This window comes from Cynocephalus volans, chromosome 10 (genome assembly GCF_027409185.1).
Source record: "Cynocephalus volans isolate mCynVol1 chromosome 10, mCynVol1.pri, whole genome shotgun sequence".
NCBI classification, from domain to species: Eukaryota; Metazoa; Chordata; class Mammalia; order Dermoptera; family Cynocephalidae; genus Cynocephalus; species Cynocephalus volans.
The window spans coordinates 37,585,703-37,606,866 of record NC_084469.1 but is presented as its reverse complement, the minus strand read 5'-3'; the positions used below and the strand labels follow the sequence as shown (position 1 = coordinate 37,606,866).

At 39.3% G+C, this 21,164-nt stretch overlaps 1 protein-coding gene across 1 annotated transcript; it reads left to right on the top strand.

Moving 5' to 3' along the window:
* The first annotated feature begins 39 nt into the window (after positions 1-39).
* LOC134388780 (protein SCO1 homolog, mitochondrial) lies at positions 40-16,521 on the top strand. Its single transcript, XM_063112082.1, has 6 exons — positions 40-349; positions 1,562-1,652; positions 6,785-6,982; positions 7,789-7,881; positions 9,689-9,804; positions 15,573-16,521. Exons 1-6 carry the CDS (start codon positions 65-67, stop codon positions 15,705-15,707), a joined length of 918 nt encoding a protein of 305 aa, XP_062968152.1. The 5' UTR covers positions 40-64; the 3' UTR covers positions 15,708-16,521.
* Positions 16,522-21,164: the final 4,643 nt, after the last annotated feature.

Here is a 21,164-nt window from a genome sequence, read left to right as displayed (position 1 = left end):
GGAGGAAGCGGAAACATGTCGGAAGTCGCGGGGCGGGGCGAAAGAGGTGCGGTTGCCCAAGCTCATGGCGGTGCTGTTGGTAGGGTCTGGCCGCATGATGCGGCCACCGGGTGGGTCACTTTGGCATCTCTTGCCTCGCGGACTCTGGCTTTGGGGCCCGGCGGAGGGGACCGCAGGAGTTTTTCTGAGGCAGTTCTGCGCGCGGCCGATGGACGTGCGGCGGGCTTCGGGGCTCGCTGGCAACTGCCTGGGAGGCCGACTCCTTAGCACAGCGATGCCGCCACCCCCGGGGTCGTCAGGGCCCGAGCCGAAGAGAAGCAGAGACCCCACGCGCCCCTCGAAGCCCGGGGTGAGTGCATGCCTGGAGCCCTTCCCGTGCTCGTCGCGGCTGTCAGCCACACCGGTGGCCTACCCATCCCCCTCGGGCATAACCTCAGAGACCGCTCGGCCTGGCCTGAAATTGTCCCCAACGTGGCCGGTGGAATTTTCACCCGAATTCTCCCCTGGCTTGCCGGTAGTGCCAACCTTCGAGAGAACCTGAGAACCTAACCCCCCACACGGTTAGACCCGGGCTTGGATTTTTTTTTTTTTTTTTTTTTCTTCCTAAAAGATGACCGGTAAGGGGACCTTAACCCTTGACTTGGTGTTGTCAGCACCACGCTCTCCCATGTGAGCCACGAGCCGTCCCCTATCGGGCTTGGATTTTTAAGTTAGCTTTTGCGCCAAAAAAAAAAAAAAAAAAAGTTTCAGACTTTATTAAAGGTCTCAACTTTGTTTACCACTGTTGAGTCAGAGCAGTTTTATGATTTCTGTCACTTACCTTCCCCTTCATCAGAGTTTCCGTGTATACGTTGAGATTGAAACAAAAAGTGCATCTTAGTTGCGTGTGGGTTAGCACTTTTTCTTGGTTTTCTCTCAGGTTCTAGTTCTGACCGGAAAAGAACTTAAGAGCATTTACTCTCTAGTAATAGGTAAGAAAAATGGATTTTCGGAGCTGGGGGAATGAAGGTTAATGAGTTAAACCTAGGCCAGCGTCTTATTTGGGGACTTGAAAAGAGTACAGAGAAATAACTCAATCCAAGAAGCCCCACTTGTAGACAGCTTTTCTACTTTGGCTTTGGTACTTCTGGAAGACGGTTAGGTTAACCTCACGAATTTTGTGTGGTTTATTTATATTCTCAATATCAGCACAAGCCGATTTTAAATTTTTTTAAGATTTTTTTTAGATTTTTTTAAAATCAGCGATTGGAGCCAGAGTTACACATAATGACAGTCATGGTCCTTTAGCTTCACTGGGTCGTTTTTCACCTGAGCAGAAACTGACTTAGCAAGTTTTCCTATGGGAATCAGTGCCTTTATAATTGTTCTTGGAGCCCAGACATAACTGCATCCGCAGAAATTTTCAGCCTCTTCTCATTCCGTAGTAACCTGAAATATTCTGCATGTTTAACAAGATGTTGGCTTCTGTGTATGCATATTAAAAACTAGTATAATAAATCTGGTATGGTTAAATGTTTGCATCACAGTAGAATTTTTATTTTTGTAATCTCTGCCCCAATAGCCTGTTTCCTGGAAGTCTTTAGCAATCACGTTTGCTATTGGAGGAGCTTTATTGGCTGGAATGAAGTACTTCAAGAAAGAAAAGGCAGAGAGTAAGTAGATGTCATCTGGTCAGCTCTGAATAAAATCTTTCCTGGCTGTGTACTAGCATCTTTTCTGTTGTGGGTCCTAAACTTTTTATTTTGAAATAATTTTAGATTTACAGAAGGGCTGGAAAGATGATATAAAGAGTTTCCATATACCTTTCACCGTAGAGAGTTTCCACATACATTTTACCCAACTTTCCCTAATATTAACATCTTACATAACCATGGCACATTTATCAAAACTAAGAAATTAAAATAGGTACAAAACAATTAACTATAGAGATTATTTGGATTTCACCAGTTTTTCCATTAGTGTCTTTTATCTCTTCCAGGATCCAATCCAGGAAGCTACTATCTAACAATATTAAAAGATTTACACTGTGGACAGATTTGCAGGTGGGCAGTGTGAAGTCCAGAGGGTACAGTGCTGGCTAAGATGCAGTCCAGCCCTTGAGGTGCACATGACAGAAAAACAGACACAGAAGTAAAGGATTTCACTAGATAAGGTTCTGCCAGACCAGACGGAAGGTCGGGGTGCTGTGAGGGTGCTTGGGATTTGAGATGGCTTCCTGGAAGTCTGGCATAGGGAACAGTGTGAACAGATACGGCAAACCAGTGGGTATCAGAAGAGGGGAAGGACAGTGGCTGACCATGGTTTATGGAGAGCCTCATTGGGGAATGCCAGGCTCTGCCTGAATTAGCATCTTGAAGTGTTTAGAAATTGTTTACATTAACTTTGTTTGCGGGGGGGGGGGGGGTGGCACCTGGCCAGTACGGGGATCCGAACTCTTCACCTTGGTATTATTTATTTTTATTTTTTATTTTTTTTAAATTTTTTTGAAGTCTAAGATTTTATTTATTTATTTATTTATTTTAAATTTTATTTTGTCGATATACATTGTAGCTGATTATTGCTCCCCATCACCAAAACCTCCCTCCCTTTTCCCTCCCCCCTCCCCCCCAACAATGTCCTTTCTGTTTGCTTGTCGTATCAACTTCAAATAATTGTGGTTGTTATATCTTCTTCCCCCCCTCCCCCCGGTTTGTGTGTGTGTGTGTGTGTGTGTGTGTGTGAATTTATATATTAATTTTTAGCTCCCACCAATAAGTGAGAACATGTGGTATTTCTCTTTCTGTGCCTGACTTGTTTCACTTAATATAATTCTCTCAAGGTCCATCCATGTTGTTGCAAATGGCAGTATTTCATTCGTTTTTATAGCTGAGTAGTATTCCATCGTGTAGATGTACCACATTTTCCGTATCCACTCATCTGATGATGGGCATTTGGGCTGGTTCCAACTCTTGGCTATTGTAAAGAGTGCTGCGATGAACATTGGGGAACAGGTATACCTTCGACTTGATGATTTCCATTCCTCTGGGTATATTCCCAACAGTGGGATAGCTGGGTCGTATGGTAGATCTATCTGCAATTGTTTGAGGAACCTCCATACCATTTTCCATAGAGGCTGCACCATTTTGCAGTCCCACCAACAATGTATGAGAGTTCCTTTTTCTCCGCAGCCTCGCCAGCATTTATCGTTCATAGTCTTTTGGATTTTAGCCATCCTAACTGGGGTTAGATGGTGTCTCAATGTGGTTTTGATTTGCATTTCCCGGATGCTGAGTGATATTGAGCATTTTTTCATATGTCTGTTGGCCATTTGGATATCTTCCTTAGAGAAATGCCTACTTAGCTCTTTTGCCCATTTTTTAATTGGGTTGCTTGTTTTCTTCTTGTAAAGTTGTTTGAGTTCCTTATATATTCTGGATATTAATCCTTTGTCAGATGTATATTTTGCAAATATTTTCTCCCACTCTGTTGGTTGTCTTTTAACTCTGTGAATTGTTTCTTTTGCTGTGCAGAAGCTTTTTAGTTTGATATAATCCCATTTGTTTATTTTTCCTTTGGTTGCCCGTGCTTTTGGGGTCGTATTCATGAAGTCTGTGCCCAGTCCTATTTCCTGAAGTGTTTCTCCTATGTTTTCTTTAAGAAGTTTTATTGTCTCAGGGTGTATATTTAAATCCTTAATCCATTTTGAGTTGATTTTAGTATACGGTGAGAGGTATGGATCTAGTTTCATTCTCCTGCATATCGATATCCAGTTATCCCAGCACCACTTGCTGAAGAGGCAGTCCCTTCCCCAGTGAATAGGCTTGGTGCCTTTGTCAAAGATCAGATGGCAGTAAGTGTGTGGGTTGATTTCTGGATTCTCTATTCTATTCCATTGGTCAGTGTGTCTGTTTTTATGCCAGTACCATACTGTTTTGGTTATTATAGCTTTGTAGTATAGCTTAAAGTCAGGTAGTGTTATGCCTCCAGCTTTATTTTTCTTGCTGAGCATTGCTTTGGCTATTGGTGGTCTTTTATTGTTCCATATAAATGTCTGAATAGTTTTTTCCATTTCTGAGAAAAATGTCTTTGGAATTTTGATGGGGATTGCATTGAATTTGTATATCACTTTGGGTAGTATGGACATTTTCACTATGTTGATTCTTCCAATCCAAGAGCATGGAATATCTTTCCATCTTCTTGTATCCTCTCTAGTTTCTCTCAGCAGTGGTTTGTAGTTCTCATTATAGAGATTTTTCACATCCTTGGTTAACTCAATTCCTAAGTATTTTATTTTTTTGGTGGCTATTGTAAATGGGCAGGCTTTCTTGACTTCTCTTTCTGCATGTTCACTATTGGAGAAAAGAAATGCGACTGATTTTTGTGTGTTGATTTTGTATCCTGCTACTGTGCTGAAATCATTTATCAATTCCAACAGTTTTTTTGTAGAGGTTTTAGGCTGTTCGATATATAGGATCATGTCATCTGCAAACAGGGACAGTTTGACTTCATCTTTTCCAATCTGGATGCCCTTTATTTCCTTCTCTTCTCTGATTGCTCTGGCTAGTACTTCCAACACTATGTTGAATAGGAGTGGTGAGAGTGGGCATCCTTGTCTAGTTCCTGTTCTTAAAGGAAAAGCTTTCAGCTTTTCCCCATTCAGGATGATATTGGCAGTGGGTTTGGCATATATGGCTTTAATTATGTTGAGATACTTTCCCTCTATACCTAACTTATAGAGGGTCTTTGTCATGAATGAGTGCTGAACTCCACCTTGGTATTATAACACTGCACTCTAACCAACTGAGCTAACTGGCCAGCCCTACATGAACGTTACATTTTAGTGAATATTTCAATACTTTTAAGATTTGGTTTAAAAGTTTCAGGTAAATCTTTAAAATATTACTTAAATCTGATTTGATTTTCAACCTTGGAGTCTCTTGATGCTGTTATACAGAGAGTAATGTTTAAAGCTGAGAGTGAGAATTCATAGGCTTTAGAATGTTAGCAATATAAGTTTTGTACTGATATATATATCAGTACTTTTTGCATAACAAGCAATAATTTTATTGATAATATTTTCCTATCTCGATTAGCAGTGAGTTCCTTTAGTTTCACAAAGAAACTGAAAAGCTAGGAAAGTAGTGGCAGAGACAGTTCTAGAATATGCAAGTTTCTTTTGACTTTAGTTTGAAATATCATTTACAATAATATTTGTTTTATTTTTAAAATATACTATGAAGTAATCTTAAAAGCATTTCTATATTTGAGAATATTTGCTGATATAATGCCTTATCATCTCCAAATACTTTATTGTGTATTTCCTACAAACAAGGACATTCTGTAACACGATCACAATACAACCATCAAAATCAGAAAATTAATTAATCTTTAGGACAGTCTGTTTTGAGTATGATCCAATCTTCAAGTTTTGCTATTTGATGTTTCTTATAGCAAAAGGATCCAGTTCAGAACCACATCTTGTACCTACTTCTCTCTTTAGTCTCCTTCAGTTTGTAACAATTTCTCAGTCTTTACCTGACTTTCATTACTTAGACGGCTTTAAAGATTACAGGCCAATTATTTTGTAGAATGTCCCTTGGTTTGGGTTTGTCTAATGTTTCCTTGTGATTAGATTCAGGTCATATTGGTGGGAATATCACAAAAGTGACGCTGTGTTCTTATCGCATCTAGTCAAGTGCCTCATGGTTCCACTTTGTCCATTACTGATAATGTTCAGTTTGATCATTTGATTAAGGTGTTCAGGCTTCTCCACTGAAAACTTACTCTGTTGTGTCAAGATGTGTTTTGTGATGTGTGTTTACATATGTGTATTTGCATATGCTGTTCCCCATCAAACTCACCGTTTATTCATTTATTTATGTCGGTGTAGCCTCAAGGTTTCCTACATATTTAATGAGTTGTGATCTACTATTCTCTTTATTTTGATGCTCAAGTTGTTCCAAATTAGCCAATGGGAACCCATTCAAGCAGGCTTTTCTGTGCTTTTGACATGTCTCCAATATTCTTTAGGTTCTTCCTTATTTTTACCACAAGAAATTCCGGACTCATCTTGCGTTTTCTTTGCTTCTGCCCTGCTATCAGCCATTTCTTCAAAAATCCCTTCCTTTAGTTGGAGAATGGTACTTAGAAGTCAATAGGGCTTATGGCTATTAGGGTATGTCTGTCCCCAGGTCCTCTCAGTGGGCAGAGCTAGTAAATAGATATATGTATTTACATCTATATTTCTGTATCTGTATATATTGAAACCATAAGTTCACACCAGTACCTTTGATTCCTTTCCAGTACTTTCCGTAGTTCTAACTCCCTTTCCATTTGTGACTATCTTATAATATATTTTATCATTTGATCAATCCCCTGTAAAGTCCCATCACTCTGCCCCCTCCTTATGCAGCTGCACAGTCAAGCTCAGACTTCCTATGCCAGGCCCCCACCTCACTCCGCTTGGGCTTAAACATTCTGCTCTGAGCCACTGTGACCCTTCCCCCACGTCCAGGATGGCTTAGGACTGAATTATTTCAGAAAGGGAAGAAATATTTTTGCTACTTTGTTTTCTTATAGTACTTACTACATACCATAGCATTTAATTTGATTTTGTTTAATGTTTTATGCTTATTTTTCTTAAAAGATTTTTTTAGCTTCTTGAAAACTGAAACAATTTCTTCCACTTTTTGTGCACCCACAGTCATTAGTAGAGTACTGACCATATATCAGCCATTTGAGTACCTGTGGTAATGCTTTTCTTTTTTTTTTTTTTTTTTGGTATGTATGTTTGTGTCTCTTTCAGAGCTAGAGAAGGAACGGCATCGAAGCCTTGGAAAGCCTTTACTTGGGGGTCCATTTTCTCTCACGACTCATACGGGGGAGCCCAAAACTGACAAGGACTACCAGGGTCAGTGGGTATTGATTTATTTTGGTTTCACTCATTGCCCTGATATCTGTCCAGAAGAACTGGAAAAGATGATTCAAGTCGTGGATGAAATAGGTAAGAAAGCCGTCATTAACTGTACAAATTAACTGTACAAATGTTTACTTAATGTTCTTAATGTTACTATGTATTTAACATTTTTTATATTAATTACTGGTAGGTGGGGCATTGTAATCATGTGGTCTGTGGGTATGTAAAATCTTAGCATTTGGCTTGTTTGTTGCTTCTAATCCTGTGACCTTATTCTCTACTGAAGGAAGCTTGTTTTAATGCTGACTGTTAGATTGCTTAAAAATATCAGTGTGGTCTGAGTCTCCCTTGAATCTGCTTTTGTGTCCCTTCCTTTCTTATAGCCTTCTATCACCAACACTGCCGTTGCCTTTTCCCTTGTGACCGTGATGGTTAGACTAGGAAATCTGTGGCATGGTCTGTGATATGCAGTCAGTGGTATTTATTAGTACAAATTAGAAGGAAGGGTGCCTCCTTCCTGAAATTAATTGTTTCAGGGTATTCAGTCCTTATTAATAGTTTACCTTGCCCTTGAGATGTGGTGGGGGAAAAAAACTACAAACATTGCATTGGATCAGGAGATAAAATATCCACATGATGTGATCTGGAGTAATAACATTAATGTACCTGTGCAGGTGTTTGATAGTATATTTATCTGATTCCTCCACAGATAATATATGGATCTCTCCTCCTAGAGGCCATCCCATTCCCTTCCTTTTCCTCTCCACCCAAATGTTAGATGTCCCTCTGTTTTCTTAACACTTTGCTGTAGCACTTACTATGCTGTCCTGCCATTGCTTGTTTCCTTTATCTTTTCACTTAGGGTGTGAATACTAATTTGAACTTTCTTTCAGATAGCATTCCAAGTCTGCCAAATTTAACTCCGCTTTTCATCACCATTGACCCAGAGAGGGACACAAAAGAAGCCATCGCAAATTATGTGAAAGGTGTGTTTTATTAATAACACTTTATGTCTATTTAGCCCTTAATAGTTTTTGAAATACCAACTCATTTGAACCTTACAGTGCCTGTTGAAATAGGCAGGAGAAATGGTATTATCACCAATTTTACAGGCAAATAAAAAGATGTAGCTCAGAGTTGTGACTGTGGTTAGTAAGGAAATAATTAAGAAACAGGTTTCTCAATTGGTGCAGTGCTGTTTTTATTTTGTCATAGTGGAAGGATTTGAATTTGGCCTTTGCAAATCAGGTTTATGATTTGCAAATATTTTCTCCCAGTCTATGGCTTGTCATTTTGTTTTCTTAACAGTGTCTTTTGAAGAACAATTTTCAAATTTGATGAAGTCTTACCAGCTAGCCACCAAGATAAATAAATAAATAAATAAATAAATAAGGGCTGGCCAGTTAGCTCACTTCGTAGAGCATTATGCTGGTAATGCCAGAGTCAAGGGCACAAATCCCTGAACCACCCAGCTGCCAATTTTGATGAAGTCCAAATTTATCTGTTTTTTTTATATATAGTGTGTTTAGTTTGCCTAACCCAAGGTTACAAACGTTTATGTTTTCTTCTTGAAGTTCAGGGTTTCTATCTTATATGTTTAAGCAGAATTTATGTCCACAATTGCACATTTGTCAGAAATTTGGGCAATAACATAGTTATTTCCTAAAGCAGTGAAAACCAGGTATTTATGAACTCATTGGGTAATATACAATCTCCAATCTAAACATGTGTTATATTGGCAGTTATTTTTATTAGACATTAAACCAAACCATTATATCCCCAAATGAGTAGATATCTGAGTTACTGTACTTAACTGAAATACTAAAACTTTTGGTAATTTTTTTAACACCACATATGTACAGTGATTGATAATATAATTATTACTAGTTGCACTTTGAGGGGATTTTTTAAAAAATTTAAGTTGGTATTTGGAGAAATATTACAGTTTGGCAATTCAGTTTTAAAAAAAAAAAGTTTGTGTGTGTAGCTACGTAAGGTTTCACTCACCTTTTTCTTCATTTACTCAGAGAATGGAAGAGAAAAGCCATCCTGCTCTTTCAGTAACTGAACAGTTTCTCAATTTAGAATGAATTAGTCAAAGGAATGAAAATAGGCTTCTGTACCTATGGAAGCAAGAACTGCTATTAAATGCTGGGCTATCATTTCAGTAGTCTTATGAATTCAGATGTTTTAAGTGATTTTCACCAGCTTACTTACATAAATTCCAGAAACTTAACGAATACGTTCTCTGAATGATTTGCCCTTAGCCCTGAACTTTGTTATAATTGCTGTTTTGGAATGGTGAGTATTAATTGTCCAGTTCTTTATCAGAAGTTAAAAGTAGAACCTGATCATATATTGAGATTATATGCTGGAGAACAAGATACAGATATTTTGGCCAGGTATAAACTAATTGTGAAGCAACTGTTTTTCTCATGATACAGTGAAAAACTATAGTACTTAATTTATGATAATATTTTTATATTTCAGCATATCTCAGGACTACATGTATTTTAAGCCAACTAAATTAGTTACAAATGTGATTTAAATAATTAGAATGTATTTCCTTCAGATCCTTACTAGATAAAAGGAATTGAATTATATGTCACATAAGAGAATTTTCATTTGCTTTATGTGAATTTCTTTTCCTTTGAATCATTAGGAAATGCTAGGGGACCCGTAGGGAAGAAAGTGGCAAGAGGCCTGCTTTATAATTGATAACTGTTTTTTGAAGTAGGGGTGGCTGTTTTGCTTACTTCTCATTTTTCATTCTCTTTCTGATTTGTAATTTAGAATTTTCTCCCAAACTGGTTGGCTTGACTGGCACAAAAGAAGAAATTGATCAAGTGGCCAGAGCATACAGAGTGTATTACAGCCCCGGCCCCAAGGACGAAGATGAGGACTACATTGTAAGTGAATGCTCAGGTTTTCAACCAAATATTCATACAGCTCTAAATGCTTCAGACATGGAAGGAAACCTAAGGTTATAGCCTTAGGAATTTTAGATATTTGAAAGGATAGTAGAAGCATTTGTTTTAAGGATACTTGTTTAATTTATACTCACTGTTCTCATAACTTAATTGCCTGATTTTCTTTTCTAGTGGCACACAGAATTATGGGGCAATATAAAATCAGTGATACCTTATATTCAATAGAATATGAAACTTGGATTCCATGTTGGAAATAAAGAGAAGCCATCATTCTGTGGCAGGGCTTATATTAGTATGAAAACATTGTTTTGGTTTTCCCTGTCCCTAATGAAAGAATATAAGAAATATGCTCCTTTTGAGAAGCAGTTTTACGCCATGGGGAACTGCATTTTTAGGTTGAATGAGAATTCTGAAAAGCAAGAGAAAAGGTGAAATCTATCAGAAGGTATCAGAAGGTCTATTTCCATAGCAACTCTATGCCTTACACAATTAGGCGTTTAATATATGCTTTTTAATGATGAGGAACAGAAATTCTAAGTTGTACTTCTGTAGCTTTTGCATTAAAGATCTATCTTCACATTCATCAACACTGCCCTAGAAGCTAAGGCCAAGTTACTGTGTTCCTTATCTGGAGTTTCACAGTGAAGCACCAACAAAGGGCATAAGCACCATCCCTACCCACTCGATTCTCTTTTCAATATGTACATTTTTTTCTATCATATTAAAAGTTGACATTGTGTTTTAGTAGTATTTCAGGTTTTTCCTCAGTTGTCATCCTGGTTTCTCAATAATACTGGTTGGACAAAATGATTCATCATAAGAGCCTTGCCAGCTGCAAAGCTGGTTTTGTGGACAGAAAAATGGCCAAGACCCTGAATCACTGATCCGCCAGCTACCCATGGCCCAGGGGTCACAGCAGAGGGGACAGCTTACTGCAGTGCTTTGTCTCTACAGCCCACTGTGCTTTTTCTGTCACCTTTGAACCTGCAGCACACTGTGGGCCCCTGTAGCTTGTGGCCTGTAAAAGCAGATTTCTGGCCCCTTTGCCTTAATTAAGCCCACACATTAATCATACCTTCCAGGTTTGGTGCCTCATAGAGTTAGGGGAACTTGGATTCATGGGTGAAAAAGAGAAAAATGAGCATTTTTTCCTTCACCCTTAAGTTTAGGAAAGGAGAGGGACCTACCCTGGTTCCCTCTCGCTGCAAAAGCAGCAGCAGAAGAATGAGAGAAGAGCACAGGGGAGCAACAGCCAAGAGAGGAAGCCCTGGAAAAAGAGGAGCTTTTCCAACTGCTTTACTGTTTCTGTGGAGAGTTGTATTAACTGGTTTTGAGGTTTAACTAAAGATGACAGCTGAAGCAGATGGGCTGATCTGACTTCCAGCATTAGATGAGTTACATTAAATTGTTTTAGTATATGCAATTCTAAACTAGATAACACTCCTTAGTCTTGTACTTATAGGTCATGACTCTAAAATCAAACAGGAATTTTACAGATAAAACTAAACCTCTTCTAAAACTCAAATTTAAAACATTCTTAAAGTGATAGATATTTTGCTGAAACCAATGCACTGCCCACCAAAGGAATGGGATTTAGGTCAGACTGTTATCAGATGCCCAACTATACTATCAATTGCTCCTCCACGTCTTTCTACTTAAAATACTTTGAAACCTTTGATTGTATAGTTTGCCTTGACTGATTGGTCTTGACCCAGCAAGGATGCATCATTTCCATGCTGTCTGTCTATAGCCCGTAGTGTACAGCTGGCTGCCAGTGAGATCATGAGCACAAACCAAACGCAGGTTTGGGCCCTAAAATTTGTACTCAGCTCTAAGATGTGATGCATATAATTCAGAATATGGGTATTAATTTTTTTAATCTTACAAATTAAAGTGTAAATATATAGTAAAGAAGAAAGGAATAACAGTTCCCAAGTAAGTCCAAAACCCAAGGCAAACGTTAAATCTTGAGGCTTGAGAATAATCTTCTTTGACTTCATGTCCCTCTTCCTGGAGAAACTGGGGCAAGGATTGGGTCCCCCCGTCTTTATGGTTTAGCCAGGCACAGCACACACTGAACTCTAACCAGTTGGTGTCCATGCCTGCGGCTTTCCCGGGCTGGTGTCACTACAGGCCTGGGGTCTTGAGGGCAGCCCTGCCCCTACAGCTTCACTAAGTGTTGTCCTAGTGGGGGCCCTCTCTGGTAGCCCCAACCCCACAGTTCAGAGACTTTTTGTAACCTCTAGAATATATCGTACATCATATTTTAAGAAATACTGGTTTACCGCCATAAGAATTTGACCTTTTGATAAGAATCAATGGGGAGTTCTTTGCTGCACATTTGCTAAATCAACCACTAGGGGGAGGCACTCTCCAGCTTGTTAGGTTTGTCATTAATGTAACTTCTGTCCCTTGAAGTCACACATTTTCATCCACAAGACTTTTTGGGAAACTTATTAAGATTTAAGTACCTAGGTTCAGCCCGTGGCTCGCTTGGGAGAGTGTGGTGTTAATACCAAGGCCACGGGTTTGGATCCCTACATAGGGATGGCTGGTTAGCTCACTTGGGAGAGTGTGGTGCTGACAACACCAAATCAAGGGTTAAGATCCCCTTACTGGTCATCTTTAAAAAAAAAAAATTTAAGGAGCTTCAAGGAGTAAGGAAGTGCCTTAAAGGTTGACCTTGAGATGGAATGAGGTTTTCTTAATCTCAAAACAACAGCATCAAAAGGTAAACTTCTGGCTTTTGAATACTAGTGGAATTTTCAGACTGATAATATATGTAAACCAGCATGCCAAACATTTGGGATTTCACAGAAAGCTTGATCTGCACATTATTGCATTATACATATAATATGAGGGTACTTCAGAAAGTTCATGGAAAGATTTATATTATCTTTCAGTCGTATTTGTCCATGAACTTTTTGAAGTACCTACGTATTACATTATTATGTAAGTATTAGAAGACAAGTGGCTTTCTTTTTTTAAAAAAAAAAGGTGACTGGTAAGGGGGTCTTAACCCTTGACTTGGTATTGTCAGCACCATGCTCTCCCAAGTGAGCTAACCGGCCATCCCTATACAGGATCTGAACCCATGGCCTTGGTGTTAGCAGCACTGCACTCTCCTGAGTGAGCCACAGGCCAGCCCTTACAAGTGGCTTTCAAACCTAAGAAAAGATGTTCCATTTCTTAATTAAAGAAATTTGAATTATATAATAAGTTGGGATTTTTTCACCTACTAGTTCAGCAAAGGTCAGAAAGTTTGAAAATACTTTGTCAAGTATTATAAAAATCTAATTTGGAAAACCAGAAATACATGGTTGGAGTGAATTTGGAACAACACGTTTTCATGCATTGTTGATAGGAATTAAACTAATAGACACTCTTCAGAGAGCAATTCAGCTATCAACATTTAAAGTAGAATACTTTTTTGGTCAAGGATTCTACTTTTTGGAATATATCTTACAGTAGACCCTACAACATTGTTTGTAAAGAGAAAAGACTGAAAACCAAGCAACCATTTTTAAAAGAAGCTACTGTATTTGTACTGATATATAGAACAATGTCCATATGTTGTTAAACGAGAAAGCAAGTATAGCATTTTGTTATCTGTGTATAAAAAGAAAAGGTGGTAGTGGGTATATACTAATGTCCACTAACAAATGAGAATTTTTCTGGAAGAATACAGAAGGAACGGGTGGCAGTGGTTCCCTCTGAGGGACTGTGGGAGTTCAGAATAGGAGGAAGGTTTTCATTGCATAAATTTACTGGATTTTTTTTTTTTAAAGATGACCAGTAACAGCATCTTAACCTTTGACTTGGTGTTGTCAGCACCACGCTCACCCAGTGAGCTAACCGGACATCCCTATATAGGGATCCGAACCTTGGTGTTATCAGCACTGCACTCTCCCGAGTGAGCCACGGGCCGGCCCAGGATTTTTTTTTTTTAGTGTGTGTGTATTATCATTTCAAAAAATAAAAATTTATATTAAAAAAGAACTTTCACATTAGGAAAGCTGAGTTGCCGATCTCCAGTGGAATTAGCATAGTGGCAACATGGTGATAAGAAAAGATTGTGGACTTTGGAACTGAACACATCCTAGGTTCTAAGGTTGGGTCTGGTCTTACTAACTATATAACTTACCTGCCCCGGCCTGTTTTATTGTTTGTAGAGGAGGATGAGACTTGTCTCATGGGTTCAGATGACATGTGAAAGAGCTAGTCAGTAAATGCCAGTTCCTTTTTCTATACTAGTAACTTCTAGAACTTTGAAGAACTCTGTTCACAGCCCAAATGAATATTGAGAAGTGAACACTGCCATGTTTGACAGATATGGATAGAACAATATTCAGTTTTTATTACATACCAGAAAGTAATTTTTATTAAGAACACTTAGAAGTAAGTCCAACACACTACAATTCTGTTTTTTTAAGGGAGAAGGAGTAGAAGAAAAAGAGGGGGAAAGGGAAGTGTGAGTTACAGAGTAGGGCTTGAAGAGAGAACAAGAGACTTAATTCTGATTTCTGTGTCAACTCTGGAGAAACGTAAACCCCCTGTCTTGTCCCACGACACATGAAATCACCAGCTGTTGGAGCTCTCTTGGTGTACATTCTTCCGTTATGTGGGGAGACAAGTGGCTCTTTCCATTTTTCCATTTGCTATCTCCTTATGCATGTGTGTTTATAAAAAAATATATAACCTCACAGACATATAATGTGTGTTGGGGTATATTTGGGGAGTGTCTCCAGTTTGGTATGTGTGTTCACATTCCTTTCTGTCTTGCCAAATAGCAATCAAGTCTGCAATAAATTCCAATGACTTGGTGCCAAGTCTTTTGCTCATTTAAAATTGGATTTTGTGGAAGCATCTATCTAAAAAAATTGATGCCTAATCTAAATTTAAGTTAGAGCTTGGAATGTTTTAAGAACTTTGCCAGGAAAATGGATAATGAATTTAAGATGACTCCTTGGGGATTTAGCATTTATTGCTCCTGACGAGTTTCCAGGTGATTTGTTTCAGATAAGATTGTTCAGTGTGGCATATAAAAATTCCCTAGAGGAGAAAAACATGTTTTTTTGTTTGTTTGTTTCTGTTTGAGTTACTAATATCAGGGCTAAATATTGTATTAGAATTTATAAATTATATAATTAAACTATTTGTTAGTTTTCTGTTTCTTCTCATAAAACATGGTAAGCAGAATTTAGGCAGTAATGAATGAGAACCAATTCTAGAATATACCCATGAACTTATTAAAGAAAGTAATTTCTCACCAACACTTGTAATTCCATGTGACATCTCTTTATGATTAAGGGGTCAGATATTTTACTCAAAATGTAAGGTGTTTCCAAACAAGCATTGTGTTCTATAGGCATTCGCTGTTTTATGAAGGCCAGCAACGGCCATTTCTTAGAAGGTGGATTCTTTTCTCAGAGATTGTGTGGGTTAAAAGTTGTATGAGTATGTTAAGGGTATGAGTGTGTTTAGGGTTGAACCGAAAGAATTCCAAGTTTTAGCTGATAGTACAAGCAATAGGCAGTGCAAATTTCTGGAACACAAAAGATTTTAGACAGTCTGTCTCTGTGAATTTGCTATAATAGGATTAGGCCCATTCCACAAATAATAGCAAAGATTATTTCGGCATTAATGTAAAGTTCTCTTATCCTGCAGCATTTATTCAGGTAAAATAAGCAGCTTATTTTGTTAATCTTTTTGTCATAACCCCTCCCCACAACCCCTTTTCTCTGCAGGTGGATCATACAATAATAATGTACTTGATTGGACCAGATGGTGAGTTTCTAGATTATTTTGGCCAGAACAAGAAGAACGCAGAAATAGCTGGTTCAATTGCTGCACACATGAGGGCGCACAGGAAAAAGAGGTAGCCAAAGCAGCATTGTTGGATGCAATATTCTCTTGCTAAAGAGGAAGGAAACTTTGTCTCCCGTTAGAGCCAATGTGTGTATATATATGTGCAAACTACAGAATGGCCTTCTTACCATGAGGACATCTATATTTTGGACGGGTATGTTACCCTTGGCTTTAGCCAAGATCAATTCTTGGAAATGTAAAGATGACAACCAAGCATCTCCCAAACAGCCGTCATGAGACTGGAGGACCAAGTTAAAGTGGAGCCACTGCAGAGCAGACCTCCCAGCGGCAGGATGCAGCAGCGGGAGGCACAGCCGTGCAGGGCCCTCATGAGCAGGGCCCAGGGAGCAGCTTCACTGCCTCTCCATTGCCTTGGACCCTTGCTCACACAGGTTGTGGGACTGAATTTCACAGAAAGGGTGTAATTTTCATAGAGCCCTTGCTTTCCTCTACTTGAGTTCTTTGCTGTTCTGAGTTCCTGGTGGCTAGTAACAGTTGAATTAGGCTTCCTGCCATCCAGAGTTAATCATTATACTTGAAAGCATGAATGAAGTCTTCCTTGTTAATGAATATTATTGTCAGGTTTGCATTTCATTCCCCTGTCAGCAGGTGTACATGAGACTAATGAAGAGGAAATCTATTGCTGGGAGAAACTGTTAATTTGGTTTCTCTAGGTGCCTTTTATGTGATTTTTAGCTAACTGATTTGTAAGCTTTTGATGGCACACCAATGGAAGTCGGTGGTATTGATTATGAGTGTGACACAGAGTACTTTTCTGCATATTCTGGATTGCACTTTGGGCAAAATAAAGTTTTACAACTCAGATAAGCATGGCCTTTCTCATGGATGCTGAGTGGGTGCACAGATGGCAGCACACAGCCCAAGGGCAGAGACTCATGACTCGATGGGCAGGGAGGTGGCTGCTTGTTACAGTGCAGGTCTCCCGGCCCAAAGCTGGATGCACTGAGTCTGGAGTAGGATGCAGAGACCTGCATTCATAACAGATACCCCAGATGACAGATGCTGGTGGTCATACCTTGAGGAACTGTTTTGTGGGGAAGTAGTAACAACTTGACCCATCTTTTGCTGCGTCAGTTAGCTGTTCTAGAAAATAATAACGAGTGATAGGATGCATCTTGGCTTTTTGTTTCTAAATTTAACTTCCCTGGGTTCCTGAGCTTGACTGTCACCTTTTTCTACTTGAAGCTGCTGCCCTAAGGCAAAGTTCTTTGGACATTATTCAATAAATCCTAAGATGCAATAAGTGTAATACTTAGGAAAACAGATTCTTTTTTACACATCAGTTATATTTTTACATGCATATGATATAGGCCTGTCCTTTGTTTTTTAAATTAGCTTAGTACTTACTTATATTAAAACTAATAGAAGTATTTATGTAAAAGTATGTGAAAAAGAAAAATCAAAGTCCATAGCAGTTCTAGGCTGTAGCTGTATTGTGTTCCCCAAATTCATAAGTTGAAGTTCTAACCCAGTACTTCAGAATGTCACTTCACTGTTCTTGAAGATAGGGTCTTTAAAGAAAAAATTAAATTAAAATGAAGCTGTTAGGATGAGCCCTAATATAGTATGGCTGGTGTCCTTATAAGAATAGGAGATTATTAGGACACAGATAACGCACAGCGAGAAGACCATGTGAAGACACAGAGAAGATGGCCACCTATAAGCTGGGGAGAGAGGCCTCCAGAAAAAAACAACCCTGCTGATGACATCTTAATCTCAGACTTCTAGCCTAGAGAACTGTGAGAAAATAAATTTCTGTTTAAGCCACCCCCTCTCTGTATTTTGTTAAGGCAGCCTGAGCAAGCCAGTATAATAACCAGTCTTTCTTTGGATAGGTTCCTTTATAAACAACCGCAAGATTTAATTTATATAAACTTAAACTCAGAAGTAGTTGGTTTGGAATGACTTTCTCAGGAAGCTTCTCAAGAAAGTGAAGAACTTACTAAAAGACTAGTCTCGTGTAACATGAGAAATACTAAGTATCTGAAATGCCAAAATTAACAAAGATGGTCTGTTTTAAGCCACAAAACATTTGTGTGGATCACTTTGTAGCAAGCTTGCTCGTAGATAAAATTTAGTGTTCATTCTCAGCTGTTGCAGGTCAGAGCTGCTGTAGAAAGGGGACAGCAGCTTTTGAAGAAACCTTTATTTGCTCTTGATTCCAGTGTCAAGTTTAAAGGCTTAGCATCAGCATGTTAGAAGCAGGGAAGGGAGCTGCAGAGGTGATGTTGTCCAAATCTCCCTATTTATGTATGAGGATTAAGCTGAGAATTAGGTTGTAAAATTCAGGTCCCAGTTTCTGTCAGGTCCTTGCTTGTTCCACTGCTATAGAGTGCTTATGATGACCATGTGGATCCAACCAAAACAGTGTTCCATGTGCCAGTGGGACAGCCTTTCAATTGTGAGTCTTGGGAAGTCACAACAAAGGCCCCCTTTCACTGTAGCTAAAATAGCTCAGTTGGGAGAACATTAGACCAAAGGCCACCTTTCAATGGAGTATCACCTGCAGATCTTTACCTGGGTGGGTTAGGGTGTTTTCACGGAACTCTTCAATGGAATTAATATTTTAAGAAATTCTGTTTATTTGAAAATTGTAAGAATCCCGTCAGTGCAGTAGGCATGAAAGTACTTAATGGATTTGGCTGTTCATGAGGCAGCTGATACCTTAGGTATAACAGTATTTGCTGAATACTAGTAAAACACCCCTGTGCGTTGGCAGGCTAATGTGAACTCAGTAAAATGATTTGAAATTGTAAATTCATCTGCATAAGATATTTTAAAATAGCATTTATTGTTTTTAAATATAAGGTTAAAAGAAATTAAAAATTTTAATTCATCCATAATCTCCCAGACAAGTGTTTCCTTTTTTTACAAGCAGCACAATTTAAATCTTTGTGTGTGTGTTACATTTGAAAGAGCAGTCACCCTTGAAAGCATTTTTCATTCATTTAGTTTATACATTTTACTTGTAGTTATGAGTTATATTACTCTGTAGCATTATGGTGGTTATTCCTGTTCATTAATGAAATGCAATTAATAACCTCTTTGCATAACCTAAATGTGTTCCTTAGCAGCAACTTTAGAACTTAGGAGGTAATTATTTTCTATTCAGTTTTTAAATGTATTTTAAAGTTTGTTGGTTCTTTTTTGATAATTGTACAATATTCTCAATAGAGAAAGTTCGGAACATACAGAAAAGTTGAAGGAAAAAAATTTTAATTCACCATTGTTCCACTACCAAGAAACAATACTTAGATGTGTTTCCTTTTTAATCTTCAACATCTTTAAATTAATATTTTATTATACCACAGATTTGCAAATGTATTTTTTTAAAACTTAGACGTGACAGATCAAGTTCAAATCTTTCACCCACCATCACCCCATCCTCGGCCTCTTCTCATAAATAACTACTAGTAGTGTTTGGTGTGCCTTTTCAGTGTATTTAAGATCCACTTAGTCTGTGTTTCGGGGCTCAAGTTTTGCTACTAAGACGTAGTTAAAAGTGTTAGTACCATGACACAGATACTGTTCAGTCTTTTATAATTATTGATATATATTGAAGGTAGCCCCAAAACAGCTCCCCCTTCTCCCTTGCCAGGGCTAGATAGTGGACTAAGGACAAGATTCACTTGTAAGGTAAATTGCGGTTGTCCCCTCAACCCCAAGACACACACCCGTTTTTCAGTGATGGTGACATTTCAGGTATGTTGTTGGATAAACTTCAACCGTTCTCTGAGAATGGCAAGAGAGCCGAGAACCACATAGTAATCACTAGAATTAGCAGGGACCTCTGGTTCTCTGTTGAGTGACTGCTGTGTTCCTTAACAGTTCACATACCAGCTTCTTCCCTGCAGGTGCCGGTAGGTGTGCAGTGTGCACCCACAGCCTGACCTCTCCACCATCGTGCTGTTGCTTCTCAGGGATTCATTGCACAGAAACCCGCCTGGTCTGAATCTTGACAGCGGTGGCAAGTTAACCTCTCTAAGCCACATTTTTCTTACCCATAACCTAGGAATGCTAATAGTGCTGTTCTCATGGGGTTGAAGTGAGGGTTAAATGAAATCATGGAGAACATCAGCACATGCTCAGTAAGGGATGGCTGCCATTATTTTTGGTCCTGATGAGAGTGGCCTTTCGGGGCTTGCTTCATAGGTTGTGTCAACAAGTGGGTTTGATTCCTGATTGTTGGTTACGGTGTCTTCTGCCCTACCTCCTCTGTCACCATTGCACTACAACCTGCACTGTGCTCGCTTCCAACGGTCTCCCACATCTGCACCCCCAGACTCACACATATCTAAGCCCAAAACTGTGGGTCATCTTGCTTTAATGAACTATTCACACTGCTTTCTTAAATGGCGTTAGATTTTAGAGAAAAGTTTGTTGAAAGAAACAATTCAAAGGAGAAACTCTGGGCCTTTTGCTGTTGACCCAGGAATGTTGGGCGTGATTATGCGGTGAGAGCGGGCGGCTTGACTGGTTCTTCCTCAGGGGCCTGATGAAGCTAGCTGGTTTTCAAGACTATTGTAGAGTGTAATGCTCAAAAGTTCTCAAATTTAATGCCTCAGGACAGGAGATGGTTGGGAGGGCCACTGAGCAGCTTCCACCACAGGCCTACCTGCTCTATCGGACTGTGGTCATTTCTATGAAGGATTTCTGGTTTGAGATAAGGGACCCGTTTGCTGTTTCTTGCTGCTCACATTTTCCCAGGGCCTCGTTTCTGCTACTCTGCATGGTTAATTTAATTCAATAACCGTCTCTGTCTGTTCTCATAGGCTCACAAGGTGGTGCTTAGCTTTCTTCAATGGGTTCAAGAACAGAGGTCATGAGTGAGAGAGTTCCCTTTTTCAGCCCCAGGACAACCAGCCTGAGACTAGCTTTGCTCAGCAGCCTGCATGTTCATTCACTCAGCAAGTGTTTATGTTTATTGTGCATCTAGTTGGCATGCACTGTTCTGTGTGCTGGGGATAAAGGAGTGAACCAAACAGAGCCCCTGCCCTCATGGAGCTTATTTTTAGTGAGGCAGACAGACTAAACAGAAAAATATATAATATGATGTCAGTAATAAGTGCTATAAGGAAAAATAAAAGAAGGTAAGGGTTGGCAGTGTGATGGGGTGGATAATATTAGTGTGATCATGGAAGGGTTCCTTCAGGAGGTGACCATTTGAAAAATGAGAATGAGCCATGTGAGTACCTGGGTGGGCAGGGGGGCGACATTCCAGGCAGAAGCCACAGTAAGCACAAGGGCCCTGACCATGGAGTGTGCCTGGGATGTGGAAGGACCAGCAAGGAGCCCAGCATGATCGAACGCAGAGGCAGAAGAGGCCAGGAACCACATTCCACAGGGCCCTGTGGTTCACCACAGGGACTTTGGTTCTGTTGAAGGTGTCGGGGGTAAGCCCTGGAAGTACTGAGAGCAGAAGCCTGGCCTGACCCATCAGTGCAGGGCAC